General features: G+C 34.5%; 1 protein-coding gene across 2 annotated transcripts in view; it reads left to right on the top strand.

The window, feature by feature from the left end:
• NCAM2 (neural cell adhesion molecule 2) overlaps nt 1–25203 on the top strand; it is a 456616-nt gene that overhangs the window by 247936 nt on the left and 183477 nt on the right. For both annotated transcript variants that reach the window (XM_055125317.1, XM_004606976.2), the window contains exons 2-5: nt 10493–10567; nt 13540–13746; nt 15497–15640; nt 22183–22320. In XM_055125317.1, the coding sequence (XP_054981292.1) occupies nt 10493–10567; nt 13540–13746; nt 15497–15640; nt 22183–22320 (564 nt within the window). The remainder of the gene's footprint in view (nt 1–10492; nt 10568–13539; nt 13747–15496; nt 15641–22182; nt 22321–25203) is intronic.

Consider the following 25203-nt stretch of genomic DNA (forward strand, 5'->3'; position numbering starts at 1 on the left):
GTGCAACTCAAATGTGTCTATCTCAAACTGATTGTGCTATCTGATTTTTAAAGGTGTATTATCAAGTATGTATTTTAAAAACTGTATTTGTATTCACAAAAAATAGAAGAGTTGGGAGCAACTTCTGGCAGTTCTCAGGGTCTATTCCTGCCTATGTGCTTGGGGATTGTCCTCATGCTCAAAGAAAGAGCAATGTTGGGAATCAAGCCAGGTTGGCTGCAAAAAGACAAGTATCTAAGCCCCTACACTCTCTCTCCAGTCACTGGAAACAATACTTTTGTCTGTTTATAAGCAAAAACAACAACAAAATTGAATTAGCATTGGCTTTATTTTTACACATATTTCACTTGTAATCTAACAGGTTTGTTCTAATTTCTTGTTAAACCCACGTCTTTACAAGCTTGACATATGGGGGATTTTCAATATATGTATTATTGATTTTTGCTCAGTGCTGTGGCTTTATGACAAATGAGAGTTTAATACTCATAAAATATGGTCTTTTTGATCTAATCATTTTGGCATTTCCTTATAACATTTCCATCATCACTTCCAGTTCTATTTTTTTTTCTTAAAATTGATTTGCCATTTCTTTTCATTTGTTTGTCTCATATATCAGTTTTTGAGTATCAGTCATTTCGGTGATATTTTTTACATGGTATATTTACATAGGAAATGCTTGAAATGAAATACATACACAAACAAGGACATGGTAGCAAAAATTTATGCCCAGATCATTCCTACCTCTAATAAAACCAATGGAAATTTTTATAGGTTTATCAAAAGTAAAGGTTTGTAAATATGATCCACAGAGAATCAAAGTGAATATAGACCTCAATTTTGGAAATTAAATGAGTAAAAAGAGTAAGATAAATACTTCGTGCTTACTTTTTCAAGAGTGCATAACCCCATGGAGAAACTGGCTCTAAGTAAAACTGAATATGTTAGTTGCTAATAAGAATTAATACAGGCGCTGGAGCAATAGCTCAGTGGGTAGGGCGTTTGCCTGCACGGGGCCGACCTGGGTTCGATTCCCAGCATCCCATATTCCCAACATCCCTGAACACTGCCACGGGTGATTCCTGAGTGCAGAGCCAAAGCCAGGAGTGACCCCTGTGCATCTCCGGGTGTGACCCAAAATAGCAAAAAAAAAAAAAAAAATAGAATTCCTTCTATACTGGTGCCGGGGAATGAATACTGGTGGAGGGATGGGTGTTGGGATACTGTATGACTGAAATCTAATCATGAATAGCTTTGTAAGGGTTTATCTCAGCCATTCATTTAAAAAGTTAAAAAAAAAATACCAAATCTCAAAACAGCCATTCTTAATGTTTATTATTTATAAATAAAATCTCACAAAAAGAATTTACAAACAATATAATCCCTCTGTGTTAAAATACACATGGGTGTTTTATTTATTTATTCATTTTTTCTTTTGGGAGTTAATCCTGGCTCTGCACTGAGTAATTAACACTAACAGTGCTCAGGGGACCATAGGAGATACCAGATGTTGAATCCCAGTAGGCCATGTGCAAGGCAAACACCCTACCCATGGTACTATCACTATGACCCTAATGTATTTTTATTTTAAATGATTCTTATGAACATGTTTTAATGCAATCTCTTAAGTGTTACTAACAGCATACAGGGTTGAAAATAAAATAAGCATACCATTTTATGCTGGAAGGTGCAAAAAACTTTTGTGAAACAGAACAGAAGAAATTGCCTAGTCCTCCATTAGCCCAGAGGCCTGGAGAACTCACCCTTTTGAGAGGCAAATCTATGCTCTTTGTTGATGGAGAATCTGAGGCCCCAGCCAGATTTAGAAATCAAAGAGATCCCATTCAGAGAAGGTTGGGACTGCACAAGGGACAAGCTAAAGGGAGTCTAAAGGTCAGGATAAGAATACAAAGGACTATCAAGGTGGCAAGGCTTTTCTCATAACAATAATCAGGTTAATTTTAATCTGTGCAGTGAATTCCAGACTGTGACAGTTTAAAGAAATAAATAATCATATATAATTTTCCAGAAGCCATTCTCTACCCCCTCCCCCTCCTGTGAAACCCATGTTATCTCTCCAACACACATCTCTGTCTCTCTTTCTCCCTGCATACATCTCTTCAAATTTCTTTCAACGAAAACTATTTTGATTGGGGCTGGAGCGATAGCACAGCGGTAGGGCGTTTGCCTTGCACACAGTTGACCCGGGTTCGATTCCCAGCATCCCATATGGTTCCCTGAGCACCGCCAGGAGTGATTCCTGAGTGCAGAGCCAGGAGTAAACCCTGTGCATTGCCAGGTGTGACCCAAAAAGAAAAAAAAATATTTTGCTTCACTTAAAGAAAAATAATAATAAAAAAAACCTTGAAAAGGTATGGTCAGGCATGTCCTTACGTGAGGAAAAGGAGGAAAGGTGAAGAATAAACAGAGATAAAGAAAGAGGAGTCTATTTGCAACATTTTTAACAGTAAATCAATGTGTTTTATTTTGATTTAATTTTTCTCTTATGCTTGAAAATTCATAGGAAACACAATTGAATAATGTCAGGTCATGGTAAGATGGCAAAAGATATTACATGTCAGGTGTGAAGTAATTTGGTTTTTAATCTATACACAATAGCACTGTAGCACTGTCATCCTGTTGTTCATCGATTTGCTCGAGCAAGCATGAATAATGTCTCCATTGTGAGACTCGCTGTTACTGTTTTTGGCATATCGAATACACCACAGGTGGCTTGTCAGACTCTGCCTTGTGGGCAGAATACTCTTGGAATATGCTGGGCTCTCTGAGAGGGATGGAGGAATCGAACCTGGGTTGGATGCATGCAAGGCAAACGCCTGCTGTACTATCACTCCAGCCAATCTATACAGAATATGGAACATATTTGTCCTGCAGAGTGGTATATATTTTTGTATTTTCAATCAAGCATGGTGCTAATAGCATTTTGATGTACAACGGGATTGAGGGGAGTTCTTCTTAAACAAAAGTAAAGTGAGATGTGATCTGAGGTTTTGCATTAACAGAAGGGTTTACTAATTGAGTTCCATGGTTTGGGAATGTATTCAAATTTCTGTGCAACTGACCATAGTACTTGGAATCTCCTTAAAATGCAGGATCCATGCTCAAATTATATCCATGTTCAGGCTATATTGAGACACCCACTTAGACAAACTCATACTTTCCCTCAAGGGTTTCTGATAAGTTCAATACCCATCCTTGTTTGATTTTACCAGTCACTCATCAGACCTAGCTAGCAATGAAGAGAAATATAACTAAGTCAAAGATTATAAAAAGCTAAAATTTGATCGATATCAGAAGGAAGAGTAAGTTAAATTCCATATGCCTCATATTTGAGAAAGAATGCGGTTAAAGTTTTTTTGTTTTTTTTGTTTGTCTGTTTGTTTTTTGGGTCACACCTGACGATGCACAGGGGTCACTCCTGGCTCTGCACTCAGGAGTGACCCCTGGCGGTGCTCAGGGGACCATATGGGATGCTGGGAATCGAACCCGTGTAGGCCGTGTGTGCAAGACAAACGCCTTACATGCTGTGCTATTGCTCCAGCCCTAACAGTTAAAGTCTTGAATCTTTCCAATTTATTTCAGGCAAAAGGACTCAAGAGATAATGCTAACACAGATTAATATAGAGAATAAAAATTAGATATGATAGAAAATTATGTTGAGAATTATCTTTGGTATGCCGATTTTGAGAGAAATAATTTTAAATAAGATAATACATGTTGGGCTCTTCTCCTGGCCTCTCTTCGGTGCTCTCGCTCGTCCAGCAAGAGGCCACCACTCAGGACCTTGAGCTAGGCTGAGCTACCCTCCCTGCAAAGACAGGGGTCCGGGAAAAAGAGCAAGTTCCTATGCCACAGCCTCAACAACCGATAAATGAGCACACAAGCACACCGAGGGTCCTGTCAAGCACTTCCAACTGGATTAGGCAACCAGCATGGCTTATATAGGCTGAGCATACAGGGGAGAAATGAGAACAGTCACATATGCACAGTGGTCAGAGAAGCATGTTTCATTCAGATCTGTAGTTAGGTTTGCATCTTTCCTGCGTGATTACAGTGATTAAATTGTCATCACACATCTGCCAGATACACCCTCTCCCATAGTCACATTGACCCTCGATCCTAAGTATGCATTGCAGCAGGCTCCCTGAGTGATCTGGGCACATCCACCCAGCCCCAGCCCAGGTATTAGTGTGGCCCTTCAAAGCAAACCAAAAGGGGCTTTTCTCCCAACAAGTACATATTAAATAGATTTGCTGACTGGAGTGATAGCACAGTAGGTAGGGCATTTGCTTTGCATGAGGCTGACCCAGGTTTGATTCCTCTGTCTGACAGAGAGATTAATAATTAGTAATTATCTCTCCTCTCTCTCCTTTCTCTCTCTTTCTCTGCTCTACAATTCTTCTCACTCTCTTCTTTCTTCTCTCCTCTTTCTCTCTTTCTCTCACTCCTCTCTATTCATTTTGGTCATTGAGGTTTGCAATACAGATACTGAAAAGTTACAGGAATCTCCCTTCACCTCCTTTTATCCAATCTTGGGACTAATCTTTTTTAATCTTTTTTAAATAATGCTATCTTAGCTTCTATTTTAAGTAGCTAAACAATAAAGCAGCTGGTACAAACATCTCAGATTGTTTTGGGTGTCTCTAGAGTCCACAAAAAAAATTAATTTTGAGGTAGTAGAGTTCTCAGGGTTTGAGGCCCTTGTGTGTATGACCTCAACACATTTTTGGTCCTCAGCACTGTGTAAGGTTTTCTATACACTACCAAGAGTGATCCTGAAAATCATAGCTGGAAATAAGCCCTGAGCACCAGCAGGTTTAAGCCAAACACTCTGCCAATCTTTCCGTCAAAAAACACTAATTCCCAATAAGGTATTTACCAATATTCCAATGACATCAACTTCATTTATATTAATATCCTTACCTGTAATGTGGTCACTATTTCTTCCCTTTTATTTCAGGAGTTATTATGTTATTTTTAAAAAGTATTTTTATTGACCATTCTCTATTATAAATTACATAATGAAATAATCAATACATATCCAATGAAATAATCAATGCACATCATTTTATTTTATCACGCATTGTTTTATGTGGTGATTTTGTTCTAAATCCCTTGTTTTTGTAAATCCCTTGATGTTAGGAAATGTGCTGTTTGTATTTGCATATTATAGCATGTGATAGAATGGTTTTCAGAATGCACTTAGTAATAAATGTTTTCTGCTCTTGCTAGCACTTTTTAATTTATCCAACTCTCCTTTTAAATCAATATTACACCTATTTCCTTGAGTCACAGAAGAAATCTTTATATCACAGTTATTCTTTCTACTCTGTGCTTAAGATTCTTATATTAAAAAGTACTTTGAAGTCATGAGATTTTATTTGTTTACTACCTAACTACAACTATAGTACGGACAATATAATTTATATATTTATTTATAATGAATGATATTATTCATCAGTAATTCTCCTTAAAAGAAGCTGACCTTATAGAATACCCTTAAATAGTTCAGAAATGTATTAATCTATTCAAATCACATGAGGAGAGTGAAACAGCAAAACTTGCCTTTTTCAGCATCATTAATGCTATTTTATTTTTAATTCAATCCTAAGACAATTATTAGAAATTCTTGATAATTTTCCAAATAGAATTTTTATTGTAAATGAAATGAATGAATGCTATTACTATCTGCTATCATTTTGTGTAACTAAATGGAAATGCTATAAGTGAATGGGAGATTAAATGGTGAGATATCAAAATATGATTCCTGTTTTATTTTCCCATAATTTTATTAATGATTTTAGAAAATAACTTTATTTTTTCTGACATTTTATACCAAAAGTGGCCATGATTGCATTATGTTCACAAGAAACTTTGGATTTTAATCAGTAGAGCAATAATAATGCATAACATTAAATTTTAGTTTTCCAGATATATGTGTGTGCATATATATGCATACATATATGCATATATATACATATGCATGTGTATATATGTGTGTACATACACACATATATATACTATATATATATACATATTCCCTCTTAGTAATGTGTTTTACCAGAATACATTGTAATTTTTTATATAAGCTTAAGTTGGTGAAATATAGCACTATACTAATCACTGAAATGACCAAGAAAACTATTGTCTTGATTAATGTGTGAACAATAGTATTCTCTGAATAAAAAATTAATCAAGTATTTTAATACAGATTAAGTATTTAATTTAATTTAATTAATTTATTTATTTATTTATTTATTTATTTTGCTTTTTGGGTCACACCCGGCGATGCACAGGGGTTACTCCTGATTTTACACTCAGGAATTACTCCTGGCAGTGCTCAGGGGACCATATGGGATGCTGGGATTCGAACCCGGGTCGGCCGTGTGCAAGGCAAACGCCCTACCCGCTGTGCTATCGCTCCAGCCCCAAGTAATTAATTTTAAGTTTAAGTTTGTTTTACAACAGTGAGATAAGTTATTTATTATAACTGTCAGCAAACTTGTTCAGAACTGTATTTTACTTTAAATTGCCTATTTCTTTCTTGTTTTCTTTTCCATATAGACATTGTTTAGGAAAAGAAATATACTCTAAAGATCAAAGATGGAAATCTCATTAGTAATAGATTGAAGATATTTGTCCATTTCTTTCATATACTTAAATTCAATTTAATTACTTTCAAAGTTTATATCAATATTGTCAGTGTTCTATACCAAGTGTATAATTCAGAAAATTTTATTATTATGTTATGTATTCATGGTTCATATTAGGAAAGCAGAATCTAAGTTGAAGAGCCTTCCTTTCTAGGCATTTTCATTTTGTAAAGGACTAAATATAATTATCAACAATATATGTGTTGTTTGCCAATTGAAAATGCTTATTGATGAAGAAATTTATTTACACCGTGGTTGAGACTATCAAAGAATGCCTTGAGAAGTTTATGTTTTAGTTGTGCATTGAGGATAGGAGGTAGCATTTCTACATAGAGATATGAGAGAAAGAAGTAATACAGTGGGAATAAGTTGAGCAAATGAAAGTGGTAGGGATGTGTGAGTCAGTAAATAATTGTAGTCTTCCCTAGTGCAGCACTGGGAAATGTAATTGGAGACAAAAATTACCTGTAAAGGTTAAAAAAAGTGTAAAGGTAAGTTTGTACTGAATCAATTGTTGTATAATTAATTCTGTGAATCAAACAAAGGTGCTTTGTGAATTTTGATTAGGGAAGGTAAGATTAACTAAATATTAGAAATGTATGCTTTCGGAGGGCTGGAGCCATAGCACAGCGGGTAGGGTATTTGCCTTGCACACTGCCCACCCAGGTTCGATTCCTCCACCCCTCTTGGAGAGCCTGGCAAGCTACCTAGAGTATCCCGCCCACATGGCAGAGCCTGGCAAGCTACCCGTGGTGTATTTGATGTGCCCAAAACAGTAACAACAAGTCTCACAATGGAGACGTTACTGGTGTTTGCTCAAGCAAATCGATGAGCAAAGGGATTGACAGTGATACAGTGATATCGTGATGTTTTCAGAAGGTTTTAAATACTGCCCTCTGAGTAGAGATTAGGTAATAAAGTGTTATGCTTGAATCCCTATTTAAAGCTGTGTCAAAAATTATTAAAATGGCCTCTGACAGAGGCCAGTGGGTTGGTGGGAAAGAAACTAGGATGGGGATAATGAGGCATTGGTGGAAAAAAGTGGAGACTAGGGGACGAGACTGTTGCTGAAACATTGTTTTCCTGAAACCTAATCATGAACAAATTTGTAATTCACGTTTAATTCAATGTCACCGTATCACTGTATCACTGTCATCCCATTGCTCATCGATTTGCTTGAGCAGGCCTAGTAACGTCTCCGTTGTGAGACTTGTTGTTACTGTTTTTGGCACATCAAATATGTCATGTGTACCTTGCCAGGATCTGCCGTGTGGGTGGGATACTCTTGGTAGCTTGCCAGGCTCTCTGAGAGGAACAGAGAAATTGAACCTGGGTCGGCCATGTGCAAGGCGAACGTCCTACCTGCTGTGCTATAGCTCCAGCCCCATGCTTAATTAATTTTAATGTTTTATAAAAGGAATAGATTAGAGCATCAAATATATTACCACCTCATCTTAAAATATACAGAATTAAATTAGTGAATGCATGTTGTAGGGAATGAACAAGATTGTACATAGTATGATATTTTGGAATCTGTAATTCTAAGAGTTAGCCATTGATTAATAGTGACCAGCATGCCATTTTTGTAGCAAGTGCTCCATCGGGGGGCTGTAGTCCCTTGGTTAAACACAAGATTTTTGGTGGAAGGGGAATCAATTCAATTTGTGCAAATAAAACTTGAAACTAAAATATGCTGTCAGATTATAAGTTAGCTAATGATGGAACCTGAAGGATTAGATTGTGAAAAGTATAGGCTGAAGATCCAGGAAAAAAAGAAACTGTTTTCAAAAAATGATGCTGTTATAGAGAGAAAGAAAGGGAGAAAAGAAAGCAGAACAGTTTCCTGTTCTCCTTAAGCTCCTGCAACCTTTCTTACCTGGCTCTTTTACTACTATTTATAGGTATGCACAAAGCTTTCCAAATATCTAACATCACTGAACACATGCACAGAATTTTTGATCCCCAAAATACATCAGATTCAAGCTTATTGTAAGGGAAATTTCAAATTTCTTGACATCTGTATTCTACTTCTATTAATCTCTGTTATCCACTTACAATTACCAGTGGGATTTTCACAAGGATTGTTTCATGTATAGATTTTAGAAATTCTCTCGTCCCTTGATTGTGCTTATTTTCCTACTTTTCTTATTTTATGACTCTCCTTTTTAATATTGTATCAATTTTCCATATAGCTATTGAGGATTGTTATTTATAATAACTACTCATAATAATGGTTCATGCAATGTTCCCTCTGTATGATCATTTAAAGTTTTAACATCGAACCTTCCAGAGTGTCTGGGTCCAGTTTCTCAGTTTTATCTGTCTGTCACATAATTCGTTAAAAAAAAATCAATGGGTCTAATTTTCCTCTTGTTTCTTTCAAATGACTCTTGCTCATAGTACAATATTTCTTTATGAAATCTTATAACAAAATGGGGTTTTCAATTAAACAGTGATATATTTATAAAATGTCATATAACATTGGCTGATGGTATAGTTCTTCTGAAAGAAATCTGTTTCTGCTACTCTACTGTGGACCTTGTATTGTGATACTTTATCACCTGAAATTTCTCAATGAATATCGAGATTTGATTAAAATTCAAATCCTAAATGTGGAATATCGTTAGAAGTCTGGATGAAACATCTAAGAACAAATTTCTGTGTCTCATGAACATCAGGAGAGGCACACATCCTTTTTAAAGGTCTTTTGCCAGTGTGTAATTGATTTATTGTCCTTTTTAATGCTTGAAATGTCTGCTGATACATGGTTTTGCATGTCAACATATTTAAACTCAGGCACTTAATATTATAAATGCCAACAAGCTTTGGCTGATAATAAGGTCATTGTTTCCAAATCATATCATTGTGTTATATCAAATGGACAAACAAGTGTGGGGAATTGAACTGGGGTCAACAGAATGCATACTGATTTACCCCCTGTACTGATTCGTCAATCCCCGTACATAATTTTTAATTTTGTCTCTTTTTTAAATATAACAATTTTAATTAAAAATTGACAGCAGACTTTTGCACATCTCCCCTATCCTATTGTTCTGGTTGTTCCGCAGCTATTTAATTTGTGACAATGAAAGTTCACTCATCTTTCTTTACTCCCTCTGTTGCCTCTGTTGGTCATTTAAAGGCAATGTTTCAACATGTAGTTAAAAGATAGTTGTTTTATATTTTAATTTATATAATAGCACTGGACCACTGTCATCCCATTGTTCACCAATTTTTTCGAGTGGGCACCAGTAATGTCTGTATTGTGAGACTCGTTACTGTTTTTGACATATCAAACACGCCACGGGGAGCATGCCAGGCTCTGACCTGTGGAAGGGATACTCTCAGTAGCTTGCCAGGCTCTCCGAAAGGGATTGAGGAATTGAACCAGTGTTGGGTGCGTGCAAAGCAAACACCCTACCCGTTCTTATCAAACACTTATTTCATAATTCATTTCTAATGATGGGAGGTATTTTTTTTCTTTATCTGTTGTCCAGGCTTATAGAACATAAAAAACTTAACCTCTGAATATCGAATACTTGAATCTGAATGTGTTGATTTTTTGATAAAGGCACTTCCTTATTGATTTAATGCATTCTCTAATTACTGATGAAATAACAGCAATATAATAGTTACAATGTTGGATGATATTTTACATAACTTTAATTTCTTCATAGAGATTCCCCTGTAAATTAGGGAATTTTCTCATTTCTTTAAGGGATTATAATTGTTGCTTATATCATATGCTTAAGTATTTCTATTAAAATCTTAGAATGACTATTTAAATGTGTAATTAATTTTTATTCAAATATTTTTTTCAGCTCTTCTTCAAGTGACAATTTCACTTAGCAAAGTAGAGCTAAGTGTGGGTGAATCTAAATTCTTCACATGTACAGGTATGTATTTTTTACAAGGGGTTTCGTGTTACATGCTCTATATTTTACTTAAATATGTAGGATAAATTAGATCAGCTAAAATCCAATGCTCTAAATTTAAAATCACATATTATTTTGTTCATAGTGATTGAAAAAGTTTTAACCATCATGTCTTTATATTGATCTCTATGCATTCTATAGCTGTTAATTTTGAATTAATGATATTTTAAAACTAGATAATTTAAGTTTAATATAACTTGTCAAATGTAATGTATGCTAAAATATTTTAACAAATTTAAATATAATTCATATGTAAATGTTAATATTAGAATGAATTAAATATTATAAATATGTAAAAGGCAAATTAGAGATGGAAATTACATTCGAATTATACTTGGGTGAAAATTTTAGGAATAAGTAAATAAAATATTTAAAAACATTTGTAGGAAATTAGTTTTTTTATCATGAGATTTTGTGTGATTTCTGTGACTACTAAAACTTCTACAGTATGACACCTATGTATATCATATATATGATTATTATTCAGTCTGATTATTTGCAAATACAAAATTCTTTCAGAATACACTGACTCAAGCATCAAATTCTAATTCAGCATACTATATCAAACTCACAAATGAACAAATTTTACTTCTATTTTGATTAATTATATTATGCACACCTACATTTAAAAAATATTCACTATCTCCAAAATTACTTTTTAAAAGAGTTTAGATGTATTTCTTCCTAATTATGCATACGAATGCTGAAATGAATAAAAATAAGCACTTTTGATATTTTTTTTATAAAATTAGACTTTGGAATATAATCATTTTAATTATTAAAATTAAAATAGACATTTAAAATAGCAAGTTTATAAATATATTTATGATAATATGTACAAAGTATCCCATCCTATGTAAAATTTGAGGTTACTTTCTTATTATTTTGTTCTTTTTAATGCTTGAAATTCCTATTGATGCATAGTTTTGTATGCCAACATATTTAAAATCAGACACTTAGCATTATGAATGCCAACAAGCTTTGGTTGATAATCAGGTCATTGTTTCCAAGTCATATCATCGTGTTATATCAAATGGACAAACACAAGGCTGGAGAGATGCTTAATGGGATAAGTGCGTGCTTTGCATGTAGAGGGCTCTGTTCAATGCCAGCACTTCCTGGCTCCCCTGAGCACTGCCCAGAATGACTTCCGAGCACAGAACTGATAATAGTTTCTCAGATATACTCAGTAAGCCCCCACATCAAAAACAAAAACAACCAAGTAAATGTAAATATGCAGTTTAGCTGTGTTATCAGTAAATAATGTAACAGTTTTTGATGATTAGTTTGAATGAGGGTCTTCAAAAAAAGGGTTTTGGGAACTTTGGGGGCTTCACTAATGATCTCAATCACAATGATTGGTTGTTCAATGCAAGGACCCAAGTGTGTCCCTCTTGGACCCTGAGATGCTAGATACCTCCAGCCCACTCCAAGAGTGCCAGGTACTTCTCAGGGACATACTCAGCAGTACTTGTGGTCCCCAGGTGGTCCCTATTGATGCATCACTGCAGATGGTGCTTGGCTTCCAACCCAGGTTGAGCACATGACAGGCATATGCCCTAACTATGCTGTCTTCTGTCTCATCTTCAGTGATTTTGAAAATAAAATGGCATTTTTGGTAGAATTTGGATAAATTACATTTCTATGATTACATTAAGTTACATTAAAGTATAGTTTAAACTACAAGTTAACAGTTTATTGAAACCGAGTTTGAACTTTGTTTTGTAAGAGGTGGAGGGATGGGTATTTAATCATTTTGTGATTGTAACTCAAACAAGAAAGCTTGTGACTATATCTCACAGTGATTCATTGTCACTGTCACTGTCATCCCGTTGTTCCTCAATTTGCTCAAGCAGGCACCAGTAATGTCTCCACTGTGATATTTGTTACTGTTTTTGGCATATCAAATATGCCATGGGTAGCATGCTACTCTCAGTAGCTTGCCAGGCTCTCTGAGAGCGAAGGAGGAATTGAACATGGGTTGAACGCATGCAAGGCTAAAACTCTACCCACTGTGCTATCGCTCTAGTACAAGAGTGATTCAATAAAATGAAAAAAGAATGTATACATGTTTATATATACATGTATGTATACATATACATATATATATATATATATACATATATACTTATGGTGCCAAAGAGGGAATTGGAAGTATGGAAGTAGCATGCTTACCTTACATATAGTTTACCCAGGTGTGATTTCTGAAGCACACATGGTCATTGGTCATTGAGTGGAAACCATATTTAAGGCCTGAACAACGCCAAGCACTGCTCATAATGACATCCCTCTGAAATATCATACAGCAAGTTGTAGTATTATTAGGAAGAGACCTTATATATGCTAAATGTAGTAGTGAAACAATAAGCTTAAAATAAAAACATGAGAAGCTCAAGGAAATTAGAGTACTTGGAAGTACTTTCTACTATGGTAATATCTATATTAATATGACTGATATTTTTAAAAAACTCTAAACCACATTTTATAAGATTTATGAAAAATCATGCTTTTCTGAATCTAGCAAATGAGCACATATAATTGGATTTGTATATCATCTGTCTGTTCATATACATCTACTAGAGTAGAATTCATATCTAACTGAATATCCTATGCAATTTTAATACTTATGCATAGTGATAATCAGTTGATGTTCATACAAAAATTATAACAGGGCTTAAAAACCATGTGGAAATTTCCTATCGAGTTTCAGATTTTGCTTTCTCGCATGGGATTGAGTCCTTTATGTTGAATAAATAGGATGAACATGTGTGTCGACATTTGTGTTTACTTTCAATTTTGCGAGATTTTGAGTTCCAAATCTCCTTATTTACATTTGTTTCTGAATTGTTAAATGTTGTTGCATAATAGTAAATGTGTACATCAAAATACTTCGAACATATTTTCAGACATACGTTTTCCGTGACACTTTGCAGCTATTGGAGAACCTGAGAGTATAGATTGGTACAATCCTCAAAGAGAGAAGATAATTTCAACGCAGCGGGTAGTCGTGCAGAAGGAAGGTGTGAGGTCACGACTAACCATCTACAATGCAAATATAGAAGATGCAGGGATTTATCGTTGTCAAGCAACAGATGCAAACGGCCAGACACAAGAAGCTACAGTTGTTTTGGAAATTTATCGTAAGTGATTTTTTGTCTTTGGTTGAAATGTTTCTTACACAAATTCAAGAAAATTTGGGCCAGGAAAATAGCTCAACAGCTAAAGCACATGATTTTCATACGAGAGGCCCAGGGTTCAATACTTGGCACCACACGGTTACCAAACCGTCACCTCTAAGGAACAGAACCTACGTACAGAGCTACTAGTTACTGTCAGTGAAAAAATATTTTTAAAACATTTTAGATCAATAATTACTAAAACCACTGAATTTTAAAATATAATTTAATAAATAGGATAGGAAGCCTAGAACCAAAATTGAAAATAATTAAATCACCCAAAATAATTAAATCACCAGAATAAACCATCCTTTTTGATAACTGGGAAAATTAGTTGGTACATTGTCACCCTCTTCATGGCTCATTGTCCTCTATTAGTTTATCTGTTCCTTAAAGATAGATGATTTTACGATCAATATAATCCCTACACATAATCAATTCTAGAGATAATAGAATATTAGATTAAATGATCATTTCCTAATCATGGAATTTTAAAAGATTCTCTTTAAATTATATATAAAGTAAAACCCCACTATTTTTTGAAGATAAAACTGTTGCTTGTCATGCTGAATGTAGAGTAGAGACTGAACACAATGGCCACTGAACACCTTTATTGCAAACCACAACACCTAATTAGAGAGAGAGAATGAAAGGGAATACCGTGCCACAGTGGCAGGTGGGGTGGGGGGAGTTAGGATTGGGGAGGGTGGGAGGGATGCTGGGTTTATTTGTGGTGGAGAATGGGCACTGGTGAAGGGATGGGTTCTCGAACTTTGTATGAGGGAAACATGAGCACGAAAATGTATAAATCTGTAATTGTACCCTCACTGTGACTCACTAATAAATAAATTAAAAAAAAAACAAAAAAACCTGTTGCTTGTTTCTTGTCAAGAATACATATTAATGTCGGGGCCAGAAAGATTGTAAAGTCAATAGGGGTCTTGGCTTGAGGCAGCTCACTCAGGGTCATTCCTCAGAATCTCATGCACTTCCTGGATCACCACCAGGACTTATTCCTGAGTGAGGATCGAGGAGTAATCCCTGAGCACCACTGGTGTGGCTCAATGCAAACAAAAAAAGAATAAATAATATAAAGATTCTTCCATCAAATATTCATGTCAGCAGTATCAGTCAACAATTTGGTGGATGTCTGCAATATGAAAAACATTATGTGTCATAAAATCTCAGTGGTGAATGAAAGAGAGCATTCAATTCATGCTTACAGATCAATATGTGGAGGCAGAAACTAAATTAAACATGAATATAGTGTATAAAATTCATCAGATTGCATTTTTTGAAAAACCAAGTGCATGGAGGGGAGAGAGAGAGTTGAAGTGGAAAGGCAGATGATTATTTTGTTTATGGAAGTTGAGAAACTTGAAAAGTTTAATAGAATGCAAATGCCCTGGAACAAACACAAATCCGGATTTTTTTTTAATGGAATTGTCAAAACCATTGGGATTTAGAGAACAACTTGGATTAGAATTTTAAGGCCAACTTCTATTCATAGAAGAATTCCTTTTGCACTGACAGTATATAAAACTTTTTTTTCATGTGGTAGGAAGTTATTATATACAAAAGTTAGATGATCCGATGTAAGGTTATAAGGTCCTTAATCTGTCTAATATTTTGTTCTATCATCAAGAGCACATAATCTGGAATATTGGCAGAAGTTAGTGATCTTTTTCTGATTTGCTTTTCTTTCTTGGTACAGAAAAGCTCACTTTCAGAGAAGTGGTTTCACCACAAGAATTCAAACAAGGAGAAGATGCAGAAGTGGTTTGCCGAGTTAGCAGTTCACCTGCACCCGCTGTCAGCTGGTTGTATCATAATGAGGAAGTCACCGCTATTTCCGACAGTTAGTATTTTGGTAACTCCCTAAATTATATGTTCTAATAATAATGCAGCTCTTAGAAATCTGAATGAACACAAGCAAATATAGAAATTGAAGTTATTGACCCTTGACATCAAACAACTTGTTTAGGGCGCGGGAAATACTGGACCTCAAGACAAACTCAAACCGCAGTTCTAGGATGTTACCAGAATACAACCCAACCCAGTTGTTCTGTATTGTGTGTTGCTGCTTTGGAAAGGTAGAGTTTAGCTTCTGTGAAGAGATGGTTTGGCCTACAAACACTCGAGCTATGATCTAGAGATTTACTGGAAAAAGTTTGTTCATTAGTCCTTTTCAGGTAAAAGATCAGATTGGAAACTGTACAAGGATATTAATTAAATAAGGCAATTATTTCAATATATTTAAATTTGACACACTATAATTTAAACATGATCTGATAGCTGCTGCATCTAACTTGATAGGAATTATGTTATTATGCAGGCTCTGTCTTTCACAGACACCTAGTCTTATTCTAAATATTATGCTGAGGTGATTATGGAAAGTAGAAAGAAAAGTATATTTATTCAAATTGTCAAATTGTCTTCATGATTTTGATTCAGAGAGAGGTAAAAGTTCTGAATGATATGACATTTGAAACTTAAAGCATAATTTACTTACATTATTCTACTTTGCTATTGTGCACTGGGGGCATTTTCAATTTAGAATATATTTGAATGCACCTGCAATGCAGAGTGGTACAAAATAATTGACTCTTTTAGAATACTTTCCATCTGGGATGACTCCGTTTTGTGTTCCTGAAAAAAAAATGAAATTTCCACAGCATGAATGCAAGAGAGCACAAAGTATCCATTTTTGAATATGTATAACGAACATCAAAATTGTGTTCAATAGTTTTTTTTTTTAATATCTGGGAGACTATTTCTGGATGCGGCATATTCAATAGCTGTCAGTAATTGACAAAAATTCTTTATCTGTTATAAGTTAATGAAAAACTGCTTAGTCCCTCATGCTTTTTCATCATATCTGTTTTACATTTTACCTGAAGTTTTTTGAGAAAAAGTGTGGCAACGTATTTTCAACTTTTCTCCTCAATAATAAAAACAAAGACAGCTCTTTTGTCACAATTATATGACAGTGTCTAAACATTTTCAGATTGTCATCAGGGGATACAGGTATATAGCAGTTAATTGTAAATCTTGATTACAAAAGCTTCTTGAAAGAAATAGTAGGTTTTAAATGAAAGCTGAAAGAGATGTTTAAAAGCAAAGATTGATGGTTACATGTAGTGGTGATACCTCAGTTATGCGTTTTTTTTCCCAAAAATTTACACATTATTTTGATGTATATCTCACAGTGTGAAGTTGGAATTTAATTCTCTCTGCTTTTTCCTTGTACCTGAAGCTGACTAATATTTCCACCTGTTTTGTACCTAAGTGAGGTTATTTATCTGTACATATTGTATTATTAAATTCAATCCAAAACAATGATTTTGAATTTGATATGCAATATCAGGCATATTATGTATTAAATCAATAAAACATTAAGCTATATAAATAGCAATGGCATTCATGTTTACCAAAGCTACATGCTTTCAGTTTATATCTGGAATCAGAAATCCAGCGGCAATGAAGTAATTCATATTATAATGAATTAAATGTAAAAAACAATATTGCATTATAAGGCAAGAAAAAATGTAAAAAAATCAATGCATATTTTTTACCTTTGAAATAGAAACAATGTGGGTAGATTTTTTTTAGTTTAGTTTAATGTAGAAAGAAACGATAACTTGATACAATTCTAGAATTAAAACTGATTTGATAACAAAAACTGCAATATTCAATTACAAAACTGCAGTAACAAAAATCAATAGACACAGAAAATTAATTTTTGTCATATTTTTAGAGTCGCAGGTGAATTCTGAGGAAGGCCACACTTCATAACCTTTCTGTATTGCAGGAACTTGCTGCCTGAGTCATTATCAAACACATTGTTCATTCAATTGGATTTAGAAGAAGCAATATTCTTCAGCTGTTTGTTCCTTGTATGGCTCCTTTATTACGGTTAATGCATGAGATTAGGTTGATAGCTATGAAAGGAATGTGTATGAAGATTTAGAGTAATGTCATGTCTGGGTGTTTCAGGACAGATATTTAGAGGCTTGGATAAAACCAAGAATTTGAAAACACCCATCTTATACTTTATTCAATGATAGCAGTTACATGGCAGAAATTCATATTAAATACCCAAAATCCACATAAGATTTGCAGTGGAAGTTTTCCATATTGCTTGTTGAATGGAGATCCATGTACTAAAAAAGTCAAAGTTCCAGAAAGAAAATGTGACATTTTATTATACAACCAAATGCCCTAACTTTTTGTGTCATTTTGATGGGTAATATGTATTTATAGATGTTCAACATCAGATGATTTAAAGGTTATTTATGAAAATTCTAAATAATTTCATCATTGTATAATGATAAAAATGTGTATAAAGTGGATAAAATTGCCTACTTGAATATGCACCTCATTGCCTAGTAAAATAAATTTAAAAAATCACTCTGCTATTATTTTACACATGCTGTGCACTTTGTGATGCACATTTTTGGTGCATGGTGGTTTACAAGAAATTTGTGTCCTCATAATACTAATAATATAACAGGAAAAATAACAATCAATATTAGTGAATATGACATGTTGAACAGTAGGCTAAAGAAAAATGCACTGAGAAAGAGTAAAGGCTACTCAAAGCAGTTAGGGCTTTTGAGATTCTCCAAAACCCTATTGAGATTTTTTAAATATGAAAAGTGAGTTTAAGGTGAAAATCTGGTAAGGACCATTTAAGAGGAAAGAGCACTACTGTGTATCAGTGGCCTAGAGGTGAATGATAGCATGCATGGTGAATTCCAGAAATTAAAATAAGTTTGTCATAAGCAGAATATATGAAGATAACTCTCATACTAATAATACTGATTTCCTTAAAGAATGACAAGAAAGGAAACTGAAAATAAAATTTGAGCCAAATCAGTATAAATATGACATCTACCTTTACATGTTTAAAAATCTCTCCGAAGTGGCCATTACTAAGGAAGAATTCATCAAGACAGTGAAGTGACCTACTAAAAATTTGAAAAGGACATTAGGTTTCAGTGAGGAAAGTATTGGATGGCGCTGATGTGAAAACTCCAGGCACTCAGAATAGTCTCTAAAGTGCAATGAAATCATTGCTGAGTGAGAGTGAGATACAGACTGATGATAATGAGAGAAGTGGTGAGAGTGGGTTTTGATCGGCTATGAAAGGATAGATATAGAGAGTCAAGAATACCATAATAGCTTTGAGTTGAGCAACTAGATCATTGTAAAGAAGTAAAGTTCCACCTGGAAAGGACCATGTGAACATTTCAGATTGGTACAGTAAGTCAAATTTTAAGCAGAATTATATTAAAAATGCCATGATTTATTTGTGTCTCATAGACTTCTGTAATTCACAAAAATGATCTTGCCAAAAAAATTATTACAAGTTATCCACAGATGGATGGCAGTTGAAATTCTCAGAGTAAGTGTGCCAACCCTGTCTAGTAGTTGAGGGTCGAGGAGAAAAATGATTTAGAGTATAACTTGTTGATAGAAGCATTAAAGCAGAGAGATTGTCTTGTATTAGATTATTTTGTATTAAGTTATTTTCTCAGTATAATACAATAAAGAAATTTATGGTATCTAAGAAATAAAATTCGGCAATCCTTAATAGTTTTGATATCTAATCATATATAATTGACCAAGACAGTAATTTTTTTTAAATAAGCTTTCTGTGAGCACATGTTAATTTTCTGCTTTAGCTTAATAGATTACTGAAATATCCATATTTCTGCCCATAAAACTAAAAAGTGATGTAGTTTGTTTCTGTATGAAAAAAATCTTAAATCATGTAATTTTTAAAATTTAGATAATTACCCTTTTCCTAATTTCCTAATAGATTTTCTCTTAGTACAGTATACACGACCATTTTCATCTTGTTACTGAATATTACAATTATAAGCAGTAATTGTATATTTCCATCAAAATATGTACTATCTATATGATAATTTTTCTCTGAATATGTGCAAAGTACTTCCTTAGATAATAAAAAAAATTTAATGCACTATTTTGTGAATTAAACTATAGTTATTATGAAACTTCTAGTTATGGTAGTAAGCATTCTAGCAGATTAGAAAATATATTAAGATTTCCTAGGTATGATTAGGAGAATTATTCTCTGATTTGAATTTATAACTGTTTTTCATTCTTCTTTCAGATACCCATTTGAAAGGTATTTATTTTTAACCTTTCATCAACATTGAAAAATCTTTCCTCTTTTGACTTTTATTTACTGGCCAGATATGGTGATGCTCAGTTGTTACTCCTGACTCGGTACTTAGGAACTTACTCCCAGGGGTCCTTGTGGGACCTAATGGGTGCTCGAGTCCAGCCCTTGTAGGTGTGTGCAAGGCAAGCTACACTACCTACTGTATTATCACTGTCAGAAACACTGTCATCCCATTGCTCATTGATTTGTTCGAGTGGGCACCAGTAATGTCTCTCATTGAGAGACTTATTGTTACTGTTATTGGCATATCCAATACACACGGGTAACTTGCCAGGCTCTGCCGTGCGGGCTCCATACTCTCAGTAGCTTGCCAGGCTCTCCGAGAGGGGCGGAGGAATCGAACACAGGTCTGCCGTGAAAGGCGAAAGCCCAACTGCTGTGCTATCACTCCAGCCTATTATACTATCACTCAAAATTTTTAAAAGAATTGTTACTGAAAAATTTGCTATGACTTTTTACAATATAAGTACAAAAATTCACCAGTGCGAAGCCAACACATAGATAATTTTGTCTCTTCTGAGAACTGCCAATAAAAGAAGAAAACTTTAAGGCAAAGATCATAGGATTCTTAGAATAAAATTCTAAAGTTTTCACTTCCTGTTTGCTGTCTGAATTTGCCCATTTTTGCTATTATTTAGACTCCAGAGATATTTCACCTAAAGATTGCTTATTTCAGTTACTGCATATCATTCATTCTAAGCATATCCTGTATTCTGAACATTCCTTTCTTGTATTTCCAAATTTTCCCACTTTGACTAAGGAATTATTTTGACAAATGAATTTCCATGTATGGATTGAATCACTAAACAAATCCCATAGCAATTTTTCTAGCATAAATGTACTAGTAGCAATAAAATTAGAGGCAGGGTTATGCTTTATATACACATTTTGTTATCCAGACTGTGAGAATCTCGACATTTCCCCCATGTCTTCTATGCAGGTCCTAATCTCTTTCCTGACAAGACAATAAATAGCAATAATAATTGGAGCAGTTTAGGGAAATTACATGTGATGATGGTTTCCATCCCAGAGGTGACCCCTTTATTTTCTTTGGGTTTTTGTTTGGGGACCACACGACTTTGCTCAAGGTTTATACTTGCCTCTGTGCTCAGGGATTACTGCTGGCATTGTTTGTAACCCTATGTGTTTCCAGAAAAGCAAATGCCTTCATTCAGAGTTCTCTCTATGTGTTTGGTCTTCCCAGAGGTGATAAATTAAAACCGTATATCTACTTTACAAAAAGTAGAGTGTTTTTCTCCCTAATTAACCAATTTTATCTCAGATACAGTACCTAGCAGTTAGATGATATTTAGTAAAATGTAAACATGCATGCATTATTTATGACATTTTGAATATGTCTATACAATATGTTCCCAAACAGTGCTAGATGTGAAAATACCTTTCTTTTGATTTTAAGGGAGAAGATTTTAGCATTCCAATAAAACTAAGATAACAATACACGAAGGTCAGCCATTTTAGAAAATACTGACAAGCCGAGATGTTGCTGGAGCTAGCCAGGTTATTTTTAGAAATCAGCTACTGCAATCTTTATAAAAGTTTATTTTTACATTTAGTGTCTAAGCACATACACATAAAATAGAATCTTGAAATAAAATTATTAAAGACTGATCTATTCATCACTCAAATATATTTTCTGCTTTCAAAAATAAAATTATCTCTCAAAAATTTAAGATATGACTGATTTTATGACCTTTATGTGACTTGAATCCCATATTATTACTCAATGTTTCCTCAAGGAGGTCAAAATTACTAGCTTAATTATCATGTGAGGAAGGATATTCAATCAATTTTCTAACCCATTTCCATAACCGTTACTTCTTATTTGCAGTCAAAACATTTTTATGTTGGCAATATCTAATCTCTCTGCATTGTTCCTTACTGTATCATTGCTACACTCCAAGTTCCAAGGGGAAAATAATCACCTAACAATTTTATGTGGAAATAAAGTCTTGAATGTATTTTAGAAAATAAAGGTGTAACAAGGTACTATGGAGTGGGAAAAATAAGTTGAACTCATGAAATTACATTTTACTTTTAAATTCGAATTTGTGGATGAAAAGTTTGATGGTGTCAGACAAGTGCAGTATTTTCACTCTTAGCATTTAACACACTGCACTCTGCCTCAATTACTCTTATCATTCCTCCCCCCTCTGTTTACCTTCCAGACCGATTTGCTTTGTTAGCCAACAATAATCTGCAGATTCTCAACATCAGTAAGAGTGATGAAGGTATATACAGATGTGAAGGAAGAGTGGAAGCTAGAGGAGAGATTGACTTCCGTGATATCATCGTTATTGTTAACGGTAAGCAAAGAGTAGCTGATCATTACACATGAGTCACCCTGTTATTGTTGTTAATGCAAGTATTGGTCAAAGAGAAACCATTTTAGTGCAAAACTCAAAGCTTCTCTAGTCAACATCTATAGCTGGAGGTAATGTTCACCACTCTATAATTACCTCTTTTACCCTGCACAATATAATCACACCAGCATCCTGAATTTATTGAACAATGTCAGCCTCTTTTAAGGAGTCTATGTGAGAACAGTTTCCTTTTTGCTGAAGTAACTGTTAAAAATATGCCAAATAAAGCATATCATTTTTTTTTACATTTTTGTAACCATGGAATAGGATCTGTAGGCTTGCTTAAATTTAAAAATTAATAGGTCAACTCTTTACAATATCAATGAATGTTAATATCTAAGTTTATATCATATAAACAATCTCTTTTCCTGAGAGCATAACTCCTCCTTTGTTTCCTATCTGTGATACAACAGCGTTTGTGATACTAAACAATACATTAATATTACCCTATTTCTCTCCTTTTTGCTACTGATTTGCTATGAATACCCTTATCAACTCTCAAATATGAAATTTTCCACATCATCATACCTTTCATAAGAATTCTAATTCTTCCAGTTGCTTTTGTTCTTAAAATGATGCAGTTTTTTCCCTAGTTTCAGTCTCAATTCCATCTCCACAATTATAGTTTTCAATCTTTTCCATTATCAAGAAAAATTCATATATCCTTTCTCATACCAGACAAAGTATGTTATGATCAGCATTCTCCACTTCCCTAAAAATTCATCTGTGATTAAGCTGTGCATTACCTATGCGGAAAGACTAATAGTTATACTGAACAAATGCATTTGTACTTTAATTTTCTGCTTTGCAGTATGTTGGAAATGATCATGATCAGAATTCTATTAGCAGGACATAATGGGATCTTGTTAAAAGACACAGAATTTGAGTATGAATAGCTAACTCCATTTTCCTGTATTTTAGATCAAGAACAGGAAGATTGATTGCCTGTTTTTTTTTTTTGTTTGTTTTTTCCCATACCCTAGGCATGAGCTTCCTCTAGTTACCTGAAGAGACTGGGGAACATTAAGGATACCTTTAGAATAGAGGTATTGAGGGACCATCAGGAGAGAGAACTAGAGGGCAGAGACAGAGGCAGGGTGGAGTGGTGGAGGTTGGGATGGAGGTGGTGGGAGGGATACTGGGAACATTGGTGGAGGAGAATGGGACTGAAACACAAACATGAAAGTTCATAAGTTTGTAATTGTACCTCACAGTGATTCAATAATAAAAACTTAAAAATAAAGAATACCTTTTGAGCTCTAAAAGAATCATTTGAAGCAAAGCGAATGAACTAACAGGATACAGTAGCAACGAGAACTAACTCAGGCATTCTTGAGATCCCCAAAGGAAAAGTGGCAAATGTGAGAGAGTGTAGGGGACTAACTTAACAGTGGAAATCACTGTATATTTGGTGGTGGATAGAGTTAGGAAGGCAAAAATCTGTCTTGGGCCAGAGCAATAGTTATAGTGAGTAGAGCTTGGCTAGCTTGTCCCCAGAACTTTATGTGGCCTTCAAGTAAGATCAGGAGTGACCCCTGAGTGCAGAGCCAGGAGTAAGCTCTAGCACAACTGAATGTAGCCCAAAATACAAAAAGCAGATTAATTAATTAATTAATTAACGATACAATAAAAATATCCGCCATCTACCTTTACATATGTTTCAATGGATGCTTTTAAATCTCAACATTATTTCACTGTCTAAAGAATGGGTTTAAATAGGGCGCTACTTCTATTGATGACTGTATCTATCATCAGTATCACTGTATCACTGTATCACTGTCATCAAATCGATGAGCAATGGGATGACAGTATCTATCATCTATAGCTAAAAATATACAACCTTTTTTTTTCCTTTAGGATATATAATAAACACATATGGCTTGTAAAGTTGATTTTGCTAGTTATTGGCTCAACTTTCAACACTGCTCTGTTTCTAAGTAATTGAAAGTGACGCATACGTGTGTATTTAGCCATGGGAAAGCACTGTGTTTGATGCATTTCTATTTAAATGGGGATGATAGTATTAGTTTAAGTGTGTAAGGCTGTCAAAGTGCTGAAATTTTAGGAATCATATATAAATATGGACCAATTGTGTTTTATGTTTTTATATTTTTATGTGGCACTAAAGCTCAAATCTGCTTTTAAAAGGAAATATGAGGGTTAGGGTTAAGTAATTGCACAGCGGTACATGAGGGTACCTTGCATACTGCAGACAAGTTCACTCCCTGGCATTGCATTTGCACCTGAGCACTGCCAGAAGTAATTAATTCCTGAGCACAGAGCCTAAAGTAAGCCCTGAGCACCACAGCATGTCAGTCCCAAACCAAACGTGTGTGTGTGTGTGTGTGTGTGTGTGTTCCATCTGGCTGACAGGGCATGCTAACTAACCTATTCTGCTATTGCAATTTTGATTTAAATATATATTTTTAAATGTCTTAATTTTTTCCCATGCTGTATTATCCTGTATTGTCTGTGAGTGTTTCCATGGAATCGCATGTCTTTTACTTGATTGTGATTGTGTTTAGTTAACAAAATATCAATCTTTAAGTTCATCATGATGAACATTCTAACTGAAGCACACTCTGTCCACAAGGTTCAGCTACAGAAAGAGATAAATACTAGGTACCATTGTTTTTTTTGATACTGATAGATACTTACTAAAATGGAATATTCTGTTCTGTGTCACATCACCTCTCCCCTCACCCCACCTCCCTCAAAAAAAAACAAACATCCTCTTTTGACATTTCACTTTCCTCTGAAAGAATCAGATCCTAAAGATAATAATCTCACCACCTTTGCCAGAATATTTATTTATCTCCATGTTTC

The sequence above is a fragment of the Sorex araneus genome, chromosome 2 (assembly GCF_027595985.1).
Source record: "Sorex araneus isolate mSorAra2 chromosome 2, mSorAra2.pri, whole genome shotgun sequence".
NCBI lineage: Eukaryota > Metazoa > Chordata > Mammalia > Eulipotyphla > Soricidae > Sorex > Sorex araneus.